Source organism: Buteo buteo, chromosome 4 (genome assembly GCF_964188355.1).
Source record: "Buteo buteo chromosome 4, bButBut1.hap1.1, whole genome shotgun sequence".
Taxonomy (NCBI): domain Eukaryota; kingdom Metazoa; phylum Chordata; class Aves; order Accipitriformes; family Accipitridae; genus Buteo; species Buteo buteo.
Genome location: NC_134174.1, coordinates 54,398,484 through 54,421,567, shown reverse-complemented (window position 1 = coordinate 54,421,567; position 23,084 = coordinate 54,398,484). Strand labels below are relative to the sequence as shown.

Genomic DNA, 23,084 nt, shown 5'->3' with positions numbered 1-23,084 from the left:
CAGGCCTCCCCACTGAGCTCCCTGGAGGTGGGATCAGGCCGTAGCCTGATATAAACTTCAACCCCAAGGTCCCAAAAGCCTTTGCAAACCCGAGGCACCACCAGGTGCAAAGCACCCGCTGAGGTGGACATGGCAGCGGAGCAGGGGCTAGCAAAGCTGGTCAAGGGGTACTCACGTTCTTGAAGCCTCGGTACAGGACCTGCAGCTCTTTGCGGGTGAACTTGGTCTGCTCCTGGAGCTGCTCCAGCCCCTCGGGGCGATGGCAGACGGTGGAAAGCTCAAACTCATCCTCAACGCTGTCTGCAAGGAACCCAGGGGAAGAGAGGGCGGCTGAGGCCAGCACTGTCCTGCCCTGCCCTGCCCTGCCGTGCCGGGGGGGGCAGGAGAGGCACCTTGTGCAGCACACCCCATCATCTCACACCTGCCCGGGGTGATGCATTTTTGGGGTGCCCTGCTCAGCTGGAGTTGGGTCTGTGCCAGCAGGGGACACTCAGAGACACCCTGGGGGCAGACCAGCAGCTGACAGTGGGCAACAGCCCCCCCAGCCTCCGGTAAAGCCCAGGCTGGGCAGAAAGGGGGTGTGGAACCCCCCAGTGCTGAGACTCCTCCTGCCCACCCTTCTTATCCCCCCAGCACAGACATCTGCCCTGCAGAGCCGAGACTGTGGACGTCCCGCAGGTCTGTGCTGCACCAGGGCTCATGTCCAGCAGGAGAGCTGCCCACCAGAACCCCCAGCCCCAAATGCCCCCCCTCACCTTGTCTAGACCCCATCCTGCCCACTGTGCTGGCCCTTCATCAATGGCTTCTCCCCACCGTCTGGCAAGCTACACAACCCCTGCCCACAGCGGCCAGCACCCCCAGAACCCACTGCAACCCAGAGAGGCTGTGGGTCCACAGTGGATACCCCCCCTCTGTGGGGTGGATTAGCCCCTGCCCCTCCATACTCACCTCTTCTCCCAAGGGGATCAGCTCACACCGTGGGGCAGGGGGACACCCCAGCCAGGGTCTTGGACTCACCGAGGGGCCAAGCACACCCTGTGCAGGGTGGGTAGGGGGCTCTGGGCAGCTCTGCGCTCACTCCCTGCTCAGCCCCTTTCACCCCTCCCATCACACCTCCATCTCCAAACCTACACTGAGCTTCGAGCAACAATCCCCCAGCCTTTAAATCAGTGCTGGCAGGGTCCCGCTGCCCTGAGCCAGCTCCAAAGCGGGTCTCGCCACTGTGCATCCTGTGGGAGTCGCTCCGGGGAGCTGGAGAGGGAGAAAACCAGCCTGGAAGCAGGCGAGGACAGAGGTGGGTGCAGAGCCCATCAGATCGGACCCCTCTGGGGCAGGACTGATCCTAACAGCCCCAAACCCAGGGCAGGAGATGGTGGAGGCATCCCCTTCCTGCGGGCTGGGCCAGGGCGGAGGGCAGGCAGCAGCACCGCCGGGGACACACACACACAAAGGCAAGAAGAAGCACTTGCTTTCGCTGAGCGAGGGGATGGATTTGGGCCGGCAGCAGGGCAGCAGTTTGAGGAATCGCTGCTTCAGCGCTTTTTTAGTTTGGCCTGGCGGGTTGCCTGGAAGAAAGAAGGAGTCACCAAGCAGAAGAAGAGTTAACAGAGCAGCAGCTCCCGGACCCAGCAGGCAGTAGGGTTGGCACCCGGCGCAGGGCAAGTGGGGCCGGAGGCAGCACATGCAGCATGAGGCTGGAGGAGCAGGAAGGCAAAGCCCAGCCCAGGCTCTCCTCGGCCTTTTGGCTTCATCCCAGGACAAACCCAGCACTGGAGTTTCCCTCCTTGGGAAGGATGGGGATGGCAAAGGGGCAACCCTGCTGGGCTACCCACACCCAGCACCTCTGCACCCTCCCATCGGAGCATGCCAGGATGCACTGGAGACATCCAGCAGCCCAGAGACCCATGAGGTGGCAGGGCTGGACTCTGCCCTTTAGCCTTGAGGCCAAATACCTGCTCTCTGAGGACACTCCCCTCCCTGCGGGGCTGTGCAGGGAGGCAGGGCAGGATAGACCCCAAGAAACAGCCTGCGGCTGAGCCGGGGCATTGCATCCTCCCCAGAGCTCGGGGCTGGGTTTGATCCTGCTGGCACCCGACGGCTGAACACGAAGCATGCGCCGAACGCAGCCATGCAGCCCAGACTGCGGCATGCACCCCAGCGCAGCACTGGGATCCGAGCCTGGCGACCTGCTTTAAGACAGCCAGAAGGGGAATGGGGCTGAGGGCTTTGCCTCGGCCAGGCTATGGGGCAGGGTGAGGGGCTCCCCACATCAGCCTGGCCCATGGCCATTGCTTACAAGCAGACCTGCATTAATAGCAGGTCCCCACACTGCACAGACCCCACCACCACCCCCAATTCCTCCATCTGGACCCCAATGGCTTTGCTCAGCCCCATCTCTCCCAGCTGGTGCTGCCCCAGAACTGCAGACCCGCTCCCTCCCTTCCCACAGGGCTCTGCAGTGCCTCAAGCCAGCAAACTCAGCACAGGACTAACACCGCAGGCAGGAAGGGGAGGAAGAGGAGGGGATGAAGGCCGTGCTGGGCTCCAGCCCCCAAAGGGAGGCAGACAGCAGCGTGGGGCACCAATGGGACGAAAGGTGCAAAGTCCCTTTGGGGCTCCGCTGACACCACGTTTGCTCCAAGCACCCTGGACTTCTGCAAGCAGCAGGTCACAACGCCTACGCATCCCAAGGCCTGGTTTTGGGGTTGTTTCTCTAGGAGGCTAGCAGATGGGGCTTCTCTGGCAGCTTTCTCAGCTTTGTGGGACTGAGCTGAGCCCCAGGTGCTGGGGAAACGGTGCTGCGTGGTACCCAGCTCCAGGATAGGGACATGTGTCCGCATCCAGCAGCCCCTGCTAGGCAGGTCGGTCCCTGAGTGCCCACAGGCAGGACCTGGGACCCTTTGAGCTCACGCCAAGGCAGCAGGCTGGGGCACGCAGCTCCATCCCTCTGCAGCAATGGAGAACAGCTCCAGGAGGTCATTGTCCCAGCAGGACACCGCACAAAGCTACTTGGAGACCGCAAACTTGTCCCCAGGGAAGTGGCATCCACATCAGGGTGCCAGTGTTGTGCAAATGTGTAGGGAGGCACAAGGGGCAAGGGTGAGGGCCAGGATCCTGGTGCTGGCAGGACAGCACAGCCTGGCTCCTGTCTGCTCTGAAGTTTGCAGGCAGGTGAAGAAAGAGGCTTCTTCCTTCCTAGAAGCAGGCATCAGTTGTGCATAAAACATGATTTTGGCCCAGCTACTTTTCCAAGGCTTTAATTTGCAGAGAGAAAGGGAAATTGCACCTTTCAGCCTTCCAAAGATGCTCTGGGGCCAGGTCCCTCTGGCAGAGCTGAGCTGTGGGAACAGACCTGGGAGGCAGGAGCAGCTCCTCTGCTCAGGGGGAAGGGACAGGGTGGGCAGAGCAACACCCAATGCCAGGGTGGCATACTGGGGAGGGAGCAGGGCAGGAGGGAAACACACAGCGAGAGAGATGCAACAGAGAGTAAACTGTGGTTGGACTCACAGGGGCAGCAGGTATAGGCACGTGCAGTAGGTCAGGTCGGGTGCAAGTTACACTTTAGTTTGTTATAAAGAAGGAAAAAGAAAAAAAAAATAAAGAACATGGGTGTTTTCTTAAGGAGGAAACTGAAGAGGGCCCGATTCCAGGGGCCCCGGGGCAGGGGAGGGAGCACGTTCAGCACATGCAGCTTAACAAGAGGAGAGGGGTGACCAGGGCTGGGGTTTTGCTGTCCTGGCTTTGGTGTGCCTGAGGGCTCTGCCGGGGAGGACACACTGTCCCCTTTCTGTCCCTGGCATCCAAACTGCGAGCAAGTCTGGGGGCTCCCTGGTCTCCCCCTTGCTGGGAAACAGCTCTGCCCAAAGACAGGGAGCAGAGCCCTGCCACATGCTGCCCCACTGGGCGCACGGGATGTCTGCAGCACAAAGCCCTGTCCTTGCCAGTGACAGCTCCTTTTCCAGATGTCACTCTGCCCTCCACCCCTCTGCAAGACCCATCAAGTGGCTGGCACAAAACAAGCCAACAGAAAGGGCTGGCAGTGTTTTATCTGTGGTGGGAGGTCTGCCAGGTTAATTGGCTTGTTGCTGCCCATGCATCACTCCATAGCCCAGTGACTTCAAAACACACACGAACACGCACACAAACCTCCATCCTTGGGCAGCACCAAAAGCGGAAGGGATTTCCCATCCCCACCTCCACACGCTGTTGAAATGAATTCTGGAAGTTGCTGAACACTGGCTCTGAAGGGCCCCACAGGGGATGGACCCCTGACCCCAGCAGTGACCACCACCAGGATGGCCGCGGACCACTTTGTATTGAGCCACCAGCAACTGATGTGTCCTTGGGGGCTGGATCCAGCCAGTGCTGCTGTGTTGGGGGATTACATGCTGCTGGGCTGACACCCCCCTTCCCAAGGAAGACCCAAGCCTGGGCTGCTCCATGGTCTCCCCAGAGAGAAAGCAGGAGCCAGGGTCAGCCCAATGCATAATCATGTCCCTGCCCTCCCCACAGAGCCACAGCCACCAGCGCCTTCCCAGTGACAGCTGGCTGAGGAGACCAACCGACCCCTTCCACAGCACCCTCCTGCTAGAAAATACCCTACAATAACAAACCAACAGGCAGTGCTAAACCCACACACACACTCCCAGTAACCCATCAATAAATGCTTCATCACGATGAGTGGAAGACATGCATCTCACAGCGGTGAGACCTCCCCAGTGTCCCCAGTTCAGTGCCCAAGCACAGCACCATTCCAGGATGGGAGCAGAGCACCAGCAGCCACAGTGTGGGTCATGCAGCTCCCACAGCCCCTGCTTGGCCCTGTGGGGCAACAACAGATCAGTAGGAAGGTCAGGAGGAGTTGGTACCCAAGGGACAATCTGCCCCAGCACCCTGCCCTAGGAGCAGGCTGAGGTGGCAGAAGGCAGCTGGGCAAGGGGACCCTCTGCCTTTTCAGATAGCCTGGCTGGGAAGCAGGAGGGCAAACCCCAGCCAGAGTAGGGGGACGACCCAGAAGAAGGGGCATGGTAGGGGGGCCTCATGGAAGGGTTCCCCAGGGGAGCCTGGGGAAGGGGTGAGCAGTTCCCAGAACACACTCTTTTCAGTAGAAGAGCCTCCATCCCCTTCCAGAGCATTGTCTTTTCCTGGGAGGCCAGAGGCACATCCCCAAGCTCCCCCTGCTAGGCCATGGCTCTGGGTCCATCCAGGCAGTGATGCTGAGCCCAGCTTCCCCTACCTGTGGCTCACAATCATCTCTGTCCAGGGCTCACCTCCAAGCAGGGTCCACCAGCCCCTGGCTCTGTTCCCTCTCCACAGTGCCCAGCCTCAGGCAGTGCCACCTCCCGCTCAGGAGGACCACAGCTCTCCAGGGTCTGCAATGAAGGCCGGCAAGAGGCAGAGACAGTGAGCTCACCCAGCCGCCCCGGGGCAGGTCAGGATGGGTCCCACCACTAGCAGCTCTGCAAATGACCCTCATCAGTCAGCGGTGACAGAGCTCAGTGTAACCAGGACCAAGGTGCCTGCAGCAGCCACTGGGGCCAGACGGTCATCCATTAGGGGAATGAAATCAGAGCTGGCATCTCCCAGGGCAGGGGACAGAGTCCCTGTCCTGGTGGTGGGACAGGGGCAGCCTCAGCCCGGACACTCAGATCCAGCAGGGCTGAAGGAGCCGAGAGCAGCAAAGCTGCCGAGTGAGACCTACAGTTCATGGGACAGCAGAGACTCAGGGCCAGGATGTTCCCTGGTGCCAGAGGGAAGAGAGCGGCTGCACAACCCTCATGCCAAGCAGGCCCCAAAGGGAGACAGGGGCATGGGCCAGAAGGGGCTGCAGAGAAGAGCAGGGGTCACAGCAGTGTGCTGTCCCCATTCCCATCCTCAGTGACAGTGCTCCCAGACAGCTTAGCTGTGCCCAAAGGACATGTCGGCAGAATAGTAATTTCTCAGGCCACACCACGTATGAAACGTTGCGAGGAGAGAATAGGATGGGATACAGGTGCCAAGGGACAGTGAAGCTCAGGGGCTCCCCAAATGGAGCAGGTAAGGCTGCGGGACTGGGACAGCCATGTGCATCGCCCTGCTGCAAAACCCAGGGAGGGTGCAGGGACACATCCTGCCCTGTCCTCATCACCACCTCCATGGCAGGGATGTCTCTGGCAGCAGAAACCGGCGCACCCAAGGTGCCATGCCAGAGGAGATACCCCAAAAATGCCCCAGCAAAGCAGCAGCTCCTCTTAGCTGCAGGCAGTGTGTCCCATAAGAGAGCCGGTGCTCTGCATACCCATTATCCAGATGCCATCCATACCCTCCCCAGTAAGGCACAGGGATGAAGCCTAGACATGCCTCAGCCATAGCCCAGCCAGATCCCAGGCAGCTCAGGGATATCCTCCATTACAAAGAGGTTGAAAGCACCTCCTGGGCACAGTGCCCTCCTTCCCTCCCTCTGCTCAGCCACTAATTGCTCCTCTGATTACTCCTATCCACACATCCTCCGATCCCAGCTCCCATCCCAGGACCTGGCTGCCCAAGTGGATATAATCTGCAGCCCCTTCATCTCACAGCATCTTCAGCACCAGCCAGGAGGCAGAGGGGATGGGGGCAAACAAACCCCAAATTGCACTCACGCAAAGTCTGTTGGCAGCCCTTGTGTGAGCCGGGACTGTCTGTGGCACAGCCGAAGAAGGCAGCCAAAGGAGACAAAGCAGCAGCACTGTGCAGCTCTCTGCTCTCCCATCCTCGCCAGGCGCAACCAACAGGTCGTGCATCCCTCGCTCTGGGGTGTTTTGGGTCCTCTTGTCTGGCCACATCCAGCCCTGTCCTCAGCATCCACCTGCCAATTAAGGGAGCTCAGCACCCGCAGCAGCCCCTTCCCTCCACAACTCTGGCACAGTCCCACAGGGAGGGCAAAGGGGCCAGGGGCTCCAGCCTTTTTTAGCCACACTCCCCCCATAGATGCCAATGCCTGCAGCAGTGGGGAAAGCTTTCCCCTGCATGGTGCCACCCCACATCCATCGCTCCTTGCCCCCAGCTCCCATTTGTTTCCCCAGCCCCAGTCACCTGCACCTTTTCCCCATCATCTTTCAAAGCCCAGTCCTTTGCATCCCAGTGCCTCCAGACTCCAATACCCCAAGATATTCCCAGTCCCACAGCACCCCACACATCACTGCACCCCAATGCCTCCAGACCCCAATACCCCAAGACAGTCCCAGTCCCACAGCACCCCACACATCACTGCACCCCAATGCCTCCAGACCCAGATATCCCCCACCCTAATGCTTCCAGGCACCATAACTTTCTAGCATCCTGCATCCCACATCCCAATGTCCCCAGATGTATTTCCACCCCAACATCCCTGATACCCCTGCACCCCAGTGCCCCCCCTAGCACCCCAACACACCCAAACACCCCCAGATCCCAACCCCCAGACACCCTCACTTCTTCAGCTCCCTACACCATAATGCTGCCAGACACCCTAGACACCCTCTCACACCCTAATGGCCCCCAAATGCCCCAAAACACACTAATCCTTCCAAACCTCCCCCAAGCACCCTGCAGCCCCCGGGACAGGTAAGGAGCACCTCCACCACAACAGCCCCATCCCATTGCAACCCCATCCCCATCCCTGTCCCACCTCCCCTGGCCAGGTCGATGATGCCCAGGGCATGGAGTAGCTTGAGGCTGGAGCAGAGCAGCAGGATGATGCCCACCAATTGCAGCCCCTGCGGGTCCCAGGGTGCCCCAGCAACCGACATCCCACAGACGTGCAGCCCCAGCAGGCAGCTGGTCTGGCAGCGACAGACCCAGCAAGGGACGAGAGGGGAGGGCAGGGGAGGAGAGTCCTGCCTTGGCCCTCCCTCTTCCCGCCCCAGCACCCTCTGGGGTCCCTCAGGGCACCCAGGCTGCAGGGGAGGAAGGAGCCCACGCAACTGCCGAAGTGACTTAGGTGTCAACTCTCACCCCAGGGCACCCCTGCACCTACACAACCTGGCACAGGCACTCCACAGCACTGGAAACCACGGAGGGGTGCAGAGCTGGTACTGATGGGTGAACGGAGGAGGCTCAGCTGCCCCCGACTCCCACCCCAACAGCAGTGCACGGTGGCACTGAACCTGGAGCCAAGCCACACGCGGGGACCCTCGAGCTCATTGCTCACTGCCCCCAGGACACTGCTGCCACGCAGCCCAGGGACCAGCCCTGCCCAGGTCAGCCCCTCTGCCCCATCCCAAACCACCAAACCTGTTCCTCAGCAGTGCCCCACCTTGCACGCACTCGCGGCACAGCACAAGGAGCTCCCGGCCTCGGAGCTCAGCCTCGTCTGCCGATCACCTCCACTGACACCTGCCACCCTCACCTCTTCCCTCTTCGCCTCCTGGGGGAATATCCACACCTCTCCGCTCCAGCAAGTCACAGCCCCGTGCAAGATCTGTGGCACAGGGAGCAGCCACAGCTGGGGGCTGCCAGCCCTGGGTACCTCGCTTGCTGCTGGAGGGAAATGTGCCCCACTTCACTCCGGGGTGCTGCCTGGAGGGAGGAGGAGAGCTTGGCGGGGTGACCAGCCAGGGTGGGGACTCCCTGCAGACCACTCAAAGCCCTGCCTTGTGGGCAGCAGGGCAGAGACCCCAGCCTGGCAGCAGTGGTTGTTAGAAAGTCTCTTTGAGACGGTTTTCTACGCATCTCTCACCTAAAAGCTGCTTCTGATCTGGCCACTCTCTGCTCCAGTGGCACGGCAAGCCCCAGGGCAGGCACCTATGGGGAATGAGACATTTCCCTGCATCCCTGGGAGGGGACGCTGCAGCCAGGCACGGTCGGCATGTGGGACCTGCTGCCTGCACTCCGGGGACCAGAACCCCACAGAGCCCTGGCCAGCACACCTCTATTCCCACCTTTGCCCAGTCCTGGGATCTAATCCTGCCCCTCGCAGGGGAGAGGTAAAGGAGGCCCCGGTGAGCTCTCACAGCACCCTGCAGCCCAACACAGCTCTGCGCTAGAGAGCTCCAAGCCGACCTCTCCCATTGAACTCCAAGGTTTCATCCTCCACCAGCAGAGCAGGGCTGCAAAGAAGGGCTGTCCCAGCAAGCTCCCTTGCTCTCTAGCTTTATTGCTTTTTCTCTAGCCTGCAATTTTCTCACCTCCCCGTGGCTGAGCGATCTCCCTGTCCCCCCGTCCGCTGGCTCAGAGCCCATCTCTGGGGTAGGATGCAGCAGAGTGGGGTCCCTTCTCCATGTCCAGCTGGGTCCCCTTGCTCCCCTCTCCTGGCACATCAGCAACAGAAAGAGCAAGCCAGGCCAGAGGGAATTGGGAGGGAAGCAATGTGAAAAGTGATTAACGTGAGGCCGGAGGGAGAAGAGATTCAACAAGCTAATTATGTCTGGCTGGGCTGAGCGGGACGTGACACCACGCAGCGGCAGAGTCGGCAGGGTGTGTGCCGCGGGCACTGCGGTCCTTGAGGAGCTCAGTGCTGGGAGAGCTGCCCTGCCCTGGCCCCAGCTGCGAGGGTCACAGCCAAGGCGACCCAGGGTCAAGTCCCCTTCTCCCCCAGCTTCACCCTCTCCAGGCAGGACAACACAGCGCAGCCCATCCTGCGTCCATGGCAATGACCGGGGCTGATGTCCCCAGGTGCGGACCATGGGGAAGATGCTCCACAGAGGAGAGAGTAGGCTCCCCAGGAGACCTTCTTCTCCAAGACCCCAGTGCTGGCAGGATGTGGCCCAGCTACAGCATGTCTCAGAGTGTAAAGCTATTCGGGGATCCAAACTCAGAGCCCGGCCACGGCTACCATACATCTCTGCCCCTTCCCCTCCTGCTTTGCAAGCCCTCACCATGAGTGAGCAACTCTCTCCTGATTCAGGCACCAGACCCTGCCCAGCCCAACAGCCAGCTGAAAAGCCTGCCAGCCCTTGGAAAAGGAAAGGCAAGGGTTAAACCCACTGCGCATGGGAAATCTCTGGTGCATCCCAGCCCAGAGAACCCCAAACTTCAACCTGGAGCACCTGCAGCTGCCCCAGGCTGGATTTCCATGCTCCAAGATCTACCCCACTCACAGCCAGCTCACCTTGATCTCTTGGGTCTGACAGACCCACCAGGCTGGATGGTGCCCTGAGCTGGGGACCCCTGGCACCACGCCCCAAAGGGCCAGTCCCTCCTGCAGCCAAGATGCCGTGCTCCTGCCAAAGGGGTTCCTGGAAAGCAGGAGGAAAGCCAGGCTTGGCACGGGGCTTCGCCCTTACCAGTGCTGTGAGGATGCTCGTTTTCTCCCCTCTCCAGAGGGACCCTTGCCCTGAGCCCAGCACCGGGAGGTGGCCATGCTGCTCGCTGCCACCGCCCTCCTGCCTGGCATCCTTCGGGGCACCAGTAGCACCCATGCAGGCTGCTGCTCCCTCCCGTTTCTCCCCAGGCTCTGGAGGCATTTGGCACCCTCCCCAGCCCCACTTCCCCCTCCACATCCTCAGCTCTGGGGCAACAGCAGCAGCCTCCCAGGGAAGGCAGGGGCAAGCACACCCCATGTCGGGGGGTCTCCAAGACACCCCCAATCCTGCCTGCCCCATGCACAGGCCCTGACCCGGCCAAGGCAGGGACAGCCCTGCCAGCCCCGGGCAGGCACCAGTTATCCTGCCGATAACAATCTGCAGCTTCATCTAATATTCATCTGAGGCCAGGCTACGCGGGCAGCTCTCCCGCCTTTTGCCTCCCGCCCACCCCTCCTCCCAGCCAGGACCGATTGCTCTGCGCTGAATTATTGATGCTGCACTTCAGAGCCAAAATCGATAGTGTTTCTCTTCGCCTGCCCCCTCCCAAGCGCTTGGCTGAAGCGGGCTCTTGGCAAGGGGGCTGGGAGCCCCCCAGGCAGCTCAGCAGTGCATGGACAGCTCTGCGAAGAGATGTTCCGGGCTGGGGACAGGCGTGGTGGCACAGGGCAGCAGTGGGGTGACATGGCCCATCAGTGATTCACTAGCTGGTAAACAACACTGGCTCCAGCATCCATCGCCCCTGGAGTTCCTGGAGCACAGCATGCCCACAGGAGATGCTCCACTGCTGCTGCCAGACAGCAGCTCTAACCATGCCACCAAGGCTGCGGTGGGGTCCAAGGGGCAAAAGTGCCAAGGGGACAGGGCAAGGGGGTACAGACAACCAGTGCTCCTGTCCTTGGTCAGAGGAGGGCCAGCTCCAAATGGAGGACAGCTTGTTTGGGGCCTCATCCAGCTGAGTTTGGGAACTCACCAAGCCTGGAGTTCCCCCACATCTTCCTCCTTCCCTCCACGGTCCCCCCAGAGGCAGATGGGGTCTTGCTGCCAGATGCTCCCACTGAACCCTTCTCCAGAGCTGGGGCATTTTTCTGGTCTCCTCTGGAGATGTTCCATCCTCAGCCCATCACCGTGGAGGCACGACACCTCCCAGCACAACCCATCCCCAGGACGCTACCAGCACAGCCTGGGCAGAGAGACAGCCGCAGGCAGGGGACCGGCAGGGATGGGCCAGAGACCACACAGGCACGGGGCAGAAGCCGGGGCAGGGGAAGCATGGCAGGCTGTATTGATGGCTCCAGAGCGGGTGGCCGGGCCCCGTGTCCATTAGCAGACCCGAGCCATTAGTGTACGGTTTCAGGCTCTTTGCGGTCCCTGGGCTGTCACTGCCGGCCTAGGCATGGCTGGTAAACAACCCCCAGAGGGGACTCAGCATTTCCCAGCTCCAGACACTGCCCGGGACCTTCCCCAGAGAGCAAAATCTCCTACCTGCTGCCTCCCAAGCCAAGGGGGGCTGACCCACGCAGCGGTACCTCACCCCCATCCCAACACGCAGTTGCTCACTCACAGGACTCCCCATATGGTGCCCAGGGCTCAGCACAGCTCAACCTCAGCTGATTTCTGCCCCTCAAACAACACGTTTCCCTCTCTTCTGGGCACCTTTTGGCAATGGGAGCAATTGCTGCCAATCTGGGGCACCTGGGTCCCTCTCCCACCACCACAGCTGGGGCAAATCTCCAGCCAGGCCAAAGGGACCCACAGCACCCCAACGTGGGGATGTGGAGGTGGAGGGACGGGGCAGGCTGTGCCTCCCCATGCTACGCAGTGACAACACATCCTCCTGGGGACAAGAGAGGACTGGGGGTAAGGCTTGTCCTTCATGGGAGACAGGCACACCACCGCCCATTCCAGTCCCCTCTGGAGGGGTGCTGGCTGACGGGGACAAGGCTGGACAAAGGACACCCCATCTCCAACCTTTTGCCCTGGCCCAGGCCAGAGCAAAGATATTTGCAGGGAGACAAGGAGTGTGCCCCAGGGGATGGAGGAGCAGGGCTCAGGCAAGGAGCAGCCATAGGCCGAGGGGTAGCCTCTGTCTCATCCTGTGCCCCCAGCAGGGTTGCTGTCAGGTGCCGGGGGGGCTCTCTGCCTCCCCCATCTCCACCACAGCTGGAAGCCAGCATGCTGCAGAGCAGCTGCAATCAATGCCACCGACTTTAGTCTGAAGCTTCGAGCAGCTGCATGGGGAAGCAAATGCACAGGGAGACACCCCCAAATCACCAGCAGAACTGGGGAGGGGGGTCCAGTCTGGGCACAGTCAGCCTGCCCTCCCTGCCAGGGCTCACAGGCAGGATGCCTGGGAGTTAACTCAGCCCCTGCCTCAGTTTCCCTCCTGACATGATCCACCTAGGAGTGCTGCTGCTGGAGCACAGGACAAAGCAAGTAGTTAAGCAGTAATGAAAGCTTTCCTGCCTTGCAAGCAAGTTTGCAGGCCCAGAGGGAGAGAGCCCCCCCCCCGTCTGCCCCCTCCCTCCTCACCCCCAGGCACGGCCAAGCCGAGGATGCTGTCCAGGGGCACATCGGCACCCTGTGTGGAGGGGAGCCGGCATTCACCGCCGCACCCAGCCTGTGCAAGAGTCAGCACTGCAGAACCAACGCGGAGTATCCCAGGGCACCAGTGGACCAGGCAAACTGCCTGTCACCTCCTCACCCTCTGCATGCCCTGATGCCCAGGGCCGGGCAAGCTGCAGCATCCTTCAGGTGGGCGTCTGCAGGCATGAGCAGGGGCTGGCAGGGCTGGGGGACCTTTCACACAACCATCACGCCTGGGACTCCAGGGAGCAACTGGCTGAGCAGTCCTGACCTCCCTCCCACCATGCACAGAGTCCCCCAAGCAGATCAGGGTTCCACCAAGCATGCCCCACACACACTGCTTAGCACCTTACACAGTCTGTCCCCAGCCCGGCAGCACCCCTTGTGTCCCCCCACCCTGCCCAAGGGCCACAAGGGGCCCTGGGGAGAGCCAGGAGCAGGGAGGGCAGCAGGCACCCATCCTGCCCAGGCCTGGCTGCTCTGCAGGCTGGTGCTGAGTCTGACACCTCATGTTTATGGTGAGGTGACCACAGCCCCTGGGGACACCTTGCTCCTGTAGAGGTGCTGGAAAACACCCTGGTGTCCACTTGCACGCTCACACACAGTCCCAGCCCACAGCACCCCAGCACACATCAAAGTCACCACCGTGCAGCAGACACCCTGCCGGTCCTGTCCCCTCCCCGCATCTCCAGCCGCTGGAACCTTGCACGGAGCAGGCAGGACGCCCCAATCCTTGCACCAGGAACCCTCTGCTCACCCCTATGAACAGCAGACGGACACTATGTCCCAGGACTCTCCCGTGGATGCAGCAGCCTCAGAGCATCCTTGGGTGCAGCTCTGGACACCCACCGCCTGCCCCCCGTGTCCCTGGAGGAGCCAGCACCACCCGCACCCGTTACCTTCCAAGGACACGGGCTCGAAGAGGCCAAATTGCTCCAGCACCTTGACGAAGAGGACCAAGACCACCAGCACCGCAATCATCTCAAGGCCTTCCAGGTTCATGGTGGGGGGTGTCTCATGGCCCCACACTCCCACACCCCCTCCCCACCGCAGTCCTGGAGCCCCCTCACCCCAGCGCCTCAGCCGCCGGACCACGCATCCCCAGGGACCCCCGCCTCTGTCCCTGCGGGGGGATCGGCTGTCACCCCTCTACTCAGGGGCACCCGCCATCAGCCGTGGGCGAGCAAGGGGTCAGCACGGGGCTGTGGCGGGCGGCTCAAGGAGCCACGGCCAAGAGCCCAGGCAGAGCACGGCTGTGCCTGTGAGTTAAGAGTGGAGAGAGGCCAAGTGGAGGGAGGCGTGGGGGGGTGGCAGGGATGGGGGGGCCGGGGGAGGAAGGAGGCATGCCCTCCCATTCCAATGACACCACCTCCATCGATTTGCTTAATGCAGTTGCTAAGGAAACGGGCCACAGATATTAAAAGGCACTCGGTTCCCGGGGGGGGGGGGACATGGGGAGGGACAGGACGCTGGGCACTGGCTAAACATCCAGGATAGGGATGACTCAGACTTGTCCTCTGTGCCCCACACGAGTGCCTCCCCCACAGGGACCACCACAGCTGAGCACCCCACGGTCCCCACAACCCTCTCTCTCCTTGGGAGCGTCTGGGGCAACAGGTCCAGCTGCCCTATTTCTGAGCAGGTGGATGGGTCCAGCCGTCTCACTGGGAGAGCCAAGGGGAGACGGGGAGCAGGGTGGGGGAATGGGCCAGGAGCGGGGGGCTGCGATGCACAATGCTGGAGACGCTGCCAGACCCACGGGCAGCACAGCAACAGGCAAGAGAGAAGGGGACACAGGGGCTGGGGACCCAGCGGGACCAAGAGACCCAGCCAAGGTCACACAGCAGCTGGAGTTAGTGGGCGAACCCAGGCATCCGCGTGCCTCGAGCACACATCCACGCACAGCCAATGGGGCTATATTTAGCTCCAACGCTTTTTTTTTTAACAGTGTCCCAGCCCTTGCCTGGCTGCTCGATCACAGGCCACAGGGACCACCGGGGAGCCAGAGGCCCACCGGTCCCTACCCCATCACTGGGGCTCAGCACCCCTTGGGGTGCACAGCTTCCCCCAGAGATGCTGCTGGGACTGCCCATCCCTGGGTGGATGAGTCCCACATGGGGCATGAAGCAAACAAGACTCGTCCCAGCTCCTGCACCAGTGTGGCAGACAGAGAGCAGGGCTGCCCCCATGCCACCACTGCTGCACACCCTGCCTTTTCCCCGCCAGGAGCAAGGCCAGCTGCCCCAGGTACAGGTGGGGTGGCCATGCCCAGACCCCCTGGCCAGCTCTAGGGTCCCCACAAAGGGCCCTGCAGAGAGGACCGTGGCAGAAAGCCCCTTTTCCTCCCTGTTGTCTTTGTGCCGGGGGGGCGGAATATGTCGCCAAGGGAAGAAACGTCACCCTGGGACACCCCCGTGGGGGGAAGGGGATGGCAGAGATGCTGGCTGATGCTGGCAAGCAGTCCCAGCAGGGCTGCCCCACACCAACCCCCCAGGCCCAGAACCCCCACGCAGGCCCCCATTCCCAGCCCGGGAGGCTGCGGGTTTGTCCCCTGGCAGGGAATGGAGAGGGCTGGTGGCTCAGTCCCAGGTCATGGCATGGCTGGGCTATCTAGCGGCTCCGTGCCACCAGGCTTGGCGTCTCCTGCCCGCCTGGGGCGTGCTCCCAAGGCTTTGACGCCAGCAGAAGATGCCAGCGATGCATCAGAGGCAGTTTGGTGAGAGCGATGAAAGTCCTCCCTGGGGAAACATCCCTCAGGCTGGAAGTTTTCAGACCTGACATTTCCTTTTCTTGGAAAGAGGTGAGTTTCCAGGCGCTGAGCCTGGATTTCACCCGGCTGGCTACCGACTGTGCCCCAGTCCCTTCAGGGTCGGGGTGACACAGGCCTGTTGCACTCTCAGAGGAAGTTTCCCACTGACGCCAGCTGCATTTTTAAAGCGATTTTTCTTGCTGAGCCCTGGTTGCAACCCATTCTCTCCCCGAGCCTCCAGCTGCTCCCAGGGCCGATGCCTGTCCCACATGCCATGGGGCTATTTATGCATCCTAATATTGTCCAGAAACAGCGGGAGAAGAGCCCTTCCAGCCTGAGCCAGGACTTATCCCAGCAAAGAGGGTTTGGGGCAGCTCCTCTGCCAAGCAAACCTGCTCAGCCTACACGAGCAGACTGTCGTCGGCCCCTCATGCGTCTCCACTGGTATCGTGAGACCCTGGGGCTGAAGGGCACAGCAGCAGGTCAGCCACCGAGCAACAGCTTCCCTGCCTGCCCTCATGCCTGTCCCGTGCCAGCTGGCCTCCCCAGCAGAGCAGCAATAAATCACCCGCCGGCCGCCATGTCAGGATTACTCATTTCCGTGCTGAGGCCATTAATAAAAGCCCTCCACTGTTCACTACCAGCATGATGCAGGATCCCACCAGGACCAGCACAGGCACCCGGCGCCGGTCCCACATCCCAGTGCCACACGCCATGCCAGAGCCCATCTCCCAGCACCCCCAAATTCACCAGGGTTGCTCGCCCAGAGCACATCCCCTCCCACTGAGGGCAACTCCAGATGGGCTGCGGGTGTCAGCGGACCACCCCATCAGCTCACCCAGGTCCCCAGGGATGCTCCTTCATCTGGAGCTGCCCCCAGGCTGGAGGAGGCACATGGAACCACACGTGGAGCTTCACCCACGGAGCCAGACCCACAGCCGCCTGCAAGGGATGCTTGAAAGGCCACCCAAAACATACGCACCCCACCAGAAGTGGGACAGAGCTTTGCCCCCCACCCCACCAAGAGCCATCACTCCCAGGGGTGGCTCTCCGCCCCTGCAGCCAGCCAGCATTTGGCCATGCCATGGGAAGAGTCACAAGGCCCTGGCTGAGCCGTGCAGGGAGAGGTCACACAGATGGATGGAGAAACGCACACCCTGGGCAGGAGAGGCCTTGCATGTCCCCAGACACGTGGCGCCAGTGCCACCCTCCCTGCCCTGCTCCTTGCCTTGGGGGGTCTCACCCGCCAAAGCCCCTGGCATGCACATCCCACTGCAGCGGAGCTTGGAGAGACCCTTCACCGGGGAAACTGGAACCCCCACCACATCCTGGAGCTCCCCAACACGCCAGCTGAGGAGCAAAGATATAGGTCATGCCCAAAGGGACCAAGAGCCCCAAAATGCAGGTTGAGCTCTGGCATCGGCACTGAGCACTTCCCACAGAGCGGGAGGCTCCAAGGAGCCTGTCTACATCTCTGTCCCGCAGCGAGGGGCAGTGGTACCCAGATGCCGGCAGCACAGCAGAGCTGGATGACCCCGGAGCAGCCCTGGGCACCGCCGCAGCTCGGCTGTGGCCATACACTGGCTTCTCTCGCACACAGTGGAGCAGGACCAGTACCAGGAGGAACAAATAAAGTGACTGAGGAGGAGATCGGGGTGCCCCAGAGGGGCAGAGATGGGGGTCCCCAATCCCCCTCTCCCACACCAAAAGCTTGGCTCGCCTCACCACCTGGCTCATGGAAGGAGACAGGACGGGCCAGCGTCACCCTGTCCCCCCGTGTCCCCAACCCCGTACCTTCAATGCCGCTGATAATTTTGAAGCAGCGAGTGGTGAACCAATAGGAGATGAGGAGGAGGATGGCAATCAGGGAGGCATAGAGCAGGCTGTCGTTGTGCAGGGATGTCCTCTCCATGGCTCCATCCCCTGTGCCCGCTCGCGCCCCCCACCTAGCCCCGCCGCGCTATCTGGGGCAGCCCTGTCCCGGCAGTCCCCCCGCCGGTGGAGCCGGCCACGGCGGGCAGGGAGGCGGGCAGGCAGGCAGGTAATTGGGAGCGTTGTGTGAGAGCCAGGCTCCCAAACCAATTACCTTAATTGTGCTCAGGCAGCACATGGCAAACAGTTAAAAATAACCCTCCCGGCCCGAGGGGAGAGTGGTACCATCAGCCAGGAGAAGGAAGCAGGGGGCAGAGAACAGACGGGGCTCGTTACACGTGTGGCTGTGTCTCCATGCCGTGGGGCCAGCAAGGCATTGCCACAGTCCAGCTGCTGCCCTGAGTTCACTGATGACCCCGGGACCCTCAGGGCTCAGCCGCTCACTGCCACCCTGCAGGAGGAGCTGCAAAGTCCTGGAAACAGGGCTCCTCAGGGAATGATGCTGCCGCCCAGGATCGAGGAACGCCAGGATCTTCACTGACATGCCTGTGTCCGTCCTTGCTCCAGACACTGGGCCTTGAAGGAAGGTGTCTCTGCAGCCCTGCCGGCCCAGAGAGCTGGGTCTGGCAGAGAGGCGCTGGCATCTCATTCCCTGCACCCCAGCGCAGCACCTCCCCAGGGATGCCTGGGATCAGCATCCACTTTTCTCAGCTTGGAGTCAGAGTCAACCAGCCCACTTCCTGGTCTGCAATGCCAGCTGCACTTGGGAAGTGCCACTGTGGGTTTGGGCACACTTGCTCAGAGACCCCAAACCCCGCAGGATTAGCTGCATCCATGCCTGAGACACGTCCGGTCCCCAGACCGCGCATGGCCCCATCGGCTGCCCCATGGGACACGTGGCTGGGGAAGATGCTGGACCCAAGTGTTTCACCCTGACACCTCTTTGCCTACAAGACATCCCATCCCTACCCCTGCAGCTACAGCCAGGGGATGTGGCCACCCAGGCGTAGGGTGAGGAGCCTTTCAGGGCACAGAACCCAGGTGTCCGGGTCCATCCCCCCTTCCCTTCTCTCTGCCCCCAAGACCAGCTGCTCTGAGCATCCACAGGGGACACACAGCAAAGTGGCCCTGGCATGCACCCACGGCTTGGCACCGGGGCGGGCAGCAGGCCCTGTAATGCCACCCCAGGCACAGCTGTGCCAGGACGGGCAGCCCAGACTGGCACCGTGTCCACACCGCCTGTCCCACTTTGGGCTGTGACAATAACAGCTGTGAAGCATCCCCTGCCCAGCCACCCCTGCCTCGGCTCTCCAGTGCTGCCGGCAGCGCAGCCCTGCCACCCAGCTAAAATTAACCATCCCGCCAGCCACCCACTGTGTATAAATAGAAGTGCCCGGGAGCAGGGTTTCTTGTCCGGAAAGCAGCTCTGTGCACACAGCATGCCGCAGGCACGCACGGGGCAACACCCAGACCTGTCGGGTAGCCAGATGGCTGGTCCCTGTCCCCACTCTCCAAGCACCACCAGAAGCTGGGCACGGGCGACTGTCCCCCACTGTGGGACAGGAGCAGCTGGGGAGGGAGCAGGGCAGTCACCCATCACGAAGGGACCTGCCTCTTCGGGAAGGGACCACGCACATTGACCACAGCCAGGCTCTGCCCTGCTTGGGAGCCACCCGTGTGCCTACCCCTAGGGTGCTCCTAGCCCAGTGCTGCAGGGTCCTAGGGCACTACCCCCCCAAAATATGCCATGGGACCAGCTGGGCCACAGCAGAGGCAATGGTCGCTGGGCAGCAGTTGCCCAGGTCCCTTGGGTGCTGCTGACCACCCAGGGGGGCCAGCCTGATGGATAGGAGCCTTTCCTTTTTTTTGGTTCTCGGGGCCATCATCCATTAGGGAGAGTTAAATTTAGGTTACAGCTGATCCCTTATTACCTCGCTGCTAATCAGAGCGCGAGCAGATTATTAATAAGCACATTAAAATATTGGCGAAATGCTATTTTTGGGAGGTGAAGTCACAGTTTTAATCTGGTTAATTGATTGAGTCATTTCTCTTTCCCCCCATCAGCGACCCGTCCTTGGCTAGCTCCCCAGGGCACCCAGCCGGGAGGGCACCCCACCCCGGGGCCCGCCTGGCTGGCACCCAGTGCCTTCTGTGGTGAGTTCTGCAGGACATCCTTCACCTACACAGGGAGAGCAAAGGGGCTCATTGCCCCTCAAAAGGGGCCAATGGGGAGGATAGTGGCTGAAGGGGGGACAGCATCCTGGTGACCCATGTGCCACATGGACCGGAGCAGCGGCTGGGGAGGAGGAGATGCTGCAGAGTGGGGAAGGCTGTGCAAGCCCCACATCCCACTCTCAACCCCGAGCTCTGAGCCTTAGCGGGGGGGCACAGAGCTGCCCAGCTCTGGGTTTCATGCCACTTCAGCTTCTCCCAGAGCTTGGGAGGACACCGAGAAGAGGGTGAGCAGTGGTAGCTGATGCCCCACTGCCAGCCATGCCCTCTGTACCCATCCCAGCCCTGTGCACCATGGCCACCCTGCACACCCTGGCAGGGCTTCAAGGACAGCACGGGTCTGGGCCCTTGGGGCCACTCAGCACCACACATGGCCAGCCCAGAGACCCGGTCCTACAGACCCAGTCCCATAGCACCCAGCTGGAAAGCCAGGACACCGGGACAAGGACCTGCAGGACATCCCTGCAGGTGGTGGGGACAGGAGCACCCCGAAGTCCCCTTCCCACTCCACTCCATCAGCTGCAGCTCTGCCCCTCAGACCCAGGGCTGGACTCAGCTGACTCATCTCCTGCCCCCTCCACTCCAGGCTAGTTGGCCGGTGCCCAATGGAGCCCACTAGCAGGGACGGACCCCGCGCTGCGTGCAGGCACACCCAGCCTCTGGACCCTGGCACACTGCTTGGTCAGGCCCACGCTTATCCTGGCACCTCTTCCCCTACTGACATATTGTGGGCTGCTGCAGAGCCCTGAAGAGCTCATGGGGCTGGGACTTGATGGGAAATGCCCACAGGGAGCGTTTCCCACTGCCAGGAGACGCTCCATCACAGGGCTCGGGTCCCCACGGGCAGCGAGGTGGCATGGCAGCTGGGCATTGCTCACAGGGCGGATACTGCTCCATGTCCCAGCCCCCAGCGCTGTGCCAAGAGCATCGCCAGGGTGCCCCCACCATTCCTTGGCCCCAGGGATGGGCACGGGCTGGGGAAACCCAGGGGCTCCCCTGGGTGAGGAGGGGACAGAGCCTGGGAGGGTTTTTCCAGGCAGGCTAGGTCCTGGCAAAGTCCCAGCCCTGCTCCAAGGCGTGATTCTGCCACATTGGCCCAACAAGGCCTTCCCCATGCTCCCGGCACGGTGCATCTCTCCCCAGCACCGTTGTGGCCCAGGGTGGCAGCCCAGGGGTCCACAACTAGGCCACAGGGAGGGCAAGCTGCCCCAAACACAGGGATGGGGGCAGGACCCAGGCACCCAGGGTCCCAGCACACACAGGCACACAACCACCTCCCCGAGATGTGCCCATTGGGGTCAGGAGGTAGCTCTGGGCTCACACTCAGGAGAGGGGGTCCTGGCCAGCTGTCTGGGCTGTGCAAGGGCTGGCAGGGGGACACGGGTCCCGCCACGGCTGTGACAGCAAATTGGGAGCACACGGCAGGCAGCTCTGTCCCCAGGACCAGGCAGCATCCCAGGATATGAGCACAGGCGGATGCAGGCACCAGGGTGTGTCCCTGCCCCAGCCCGCGGGCAAACCCAGGGCTTCTCTGGCCGGATGGATGGAGGGTGCAGCCCCGGCCCCAGAGGAGGCAGATGCCTGGCACGGCAGGGAAGGGTCAGTCCAGCTGTGATTTATTGGCACAGCAGTTTTTCATGCTCCAGTCTGCACCAGTCCCCTCCCGAAACAAAACATTCCCGTCACCCCAGGTCCACAGGGGACCTTCAGGAGCTCTCGTTGCCTCCCGTAAGCATCTCCAGCTTTGCCCCACACGGAGTCAATACAACCTCTCCGCCTGGGGCTGAGTCGCTCAGCACCGCTCAGCACCTAAACGGCATTTCCCCCCCTCCCCAAATAACCCCACAGAGCCCACCAGACAGAGACCCCTTCCCGCAGAAGAGAGCCCCGTGCCCCCCTAGGGCGGCACCTACCTTGGGAGAGGGTCCCGGTGACAAACTGGTAGAAGAAGCGGATCACCCGGCCCAGCTGCCTCTTGCAGCGCTGCTGGCAGTGGCTCATGGCTCCAGCTCACAGCGCTGGGGAGGGACCCAGTCGCACCCCCCTCCCGGCCGGCAAACAGCCCCCCAGCTCCTCCGAGCCGCAGGCGATGCCCGGGGGAGGACAGAGCCTTCCTTGCCCGGAGCGAGCCCGTGGGCATCGGCGGCAGGTCCAGCCCGGCGGAGAGGGCACAGGCAGCGCCTGGCAGCGCGGCAGCCGCCAGGCCCCGCTCCCAGGCGGCAGGCAGCCAGCTGGGAAGTTTTGGGCTGGGATGCTCCTGTGCAGGCTGCCTGCGATCCAGAGGGGCCGAGGCAGCCGGCGGCGGTACCCCTCCCGGGGCTTAGGCTCACAAAAGCTGACCGCAAGCTCGGAGAGGGAGCGGGGCGCCCCGCTGAGCCCCCCCCCCGTGCCGTGCCAGCCCGCCGGTCCCCTCCGTGCAGCAAAGTTGCAGAGAGAGGGGGGGGAGTAGCGGCAGGGGGATGCTCGGGACTGGGGAGACCAGCGGTGCCGGCCAGCTCTCCGGGAGAGGCAGATGGACGCCTCCCTGGCTGGCAGAGCCCCGGGTTGCCCCTGGCTCCTGGTCCGCCCCTTGCCACCAGCTCGACCCGGCACTTCACGCCCCGGTTGGCCGGGAACCAGAGGCAGGTTGGTATGGCAACCCGCAGACTCCACAGGTCCCTCTGACCAATGAGGCACTGCTGCATCCCAGGGCCGCCTCTCTCCAAGAGCAGGGAAGGATGCTCCTTCCGGAGGGGAGCCGGCACCGAGAGCATCCTGCATCCTTGGGCATCAGCCCTCCGCTCCCACTCTCAAGCGCTGTGAGCATCCTGCATCCCTGGGCGTCAATCATCTGCTCTGGTCAGGCAGTGCTGCAAGTGTCCTGCATCCCCAGGCATCAGCCTTCCAGCACTGCGAGCATCCTGCATCCCCGGGCATCAGCCCTCCGGCACTGTGAGCATCCTGCATCCCCGGGCATCAGTCCTCCGGCACTGCGAGCATCCTGCATACCTGGGCATCCATTCCCGCTAGCTCCGCGCAGGGGAGGAGATGAGGATCGGTGCAAGGAGGGGAGGAAGAGGAGTCAGACTCCCAGACCGCCCAGGCTGAGAGCCGCTTGCTCCAAAGCTCAGCCTGGCAGCGAGTTGCTAGCTTGCACAGTATGTCAGAGCCAGAAGAGAGTCTTGCGCGTGGCGGCGGTGGGATTTCCCTGCTCCCAGAGCCAGCCCGAGATGCTTTGTGCAGGCTGGCGGCCACATCCTTTCCCCAAGTCCCATTTTCCCAGCTGCAGTTCCCTCTCCACATCACATCCACACCCCGCGCCAGCAGAATCTCAGCTCTGCATCCATCCAGGCTCTATTATCTCAGAAGCTTCATCTCTTATTAATGGGAGAGGAAGTGAACAAAAAGGGAACTGATGGAAATTA

The 23,084-nt window shown here is 62.1% G+C and overlaps 1 protein-coding gene across 3 annotated transcripts in view; it reads right to left on the bottom strand.

Moving 5' to 3' along the window:
• The window catches only part of KCNIP2 (potassium voltage-gated channel interacting protein 2), a 45,888-nt gene that overhangs the window by 2,778 nt on the left and 20,026 nt on the right, over nt 1-23,084 (bottom strand). The window contains exons 1-3 of one of the 3 annotated variants that reach the window (XM_075026956.1): nt 17,371-17,488; nt 1,470-1,565; nt 176-300 (exon numbers count right to left, since the gene is read on the bottom strand). In XM_075026956.1, coding sequence (XP_074883057.1) covers nt 176-300; nt 1,470-1,565; nt 17,371-17,488 — 339 coding nt within the window. Of the gene's footprint in view, nt 1-175; nt 348-1,465; nt 1,566-17,370; nt 17,489-23,084 lie in introns of those variants that run through there. The other 2 variants (XM_075026955.1, XM_075026957.1) reach the window with 2 other exon arrangements.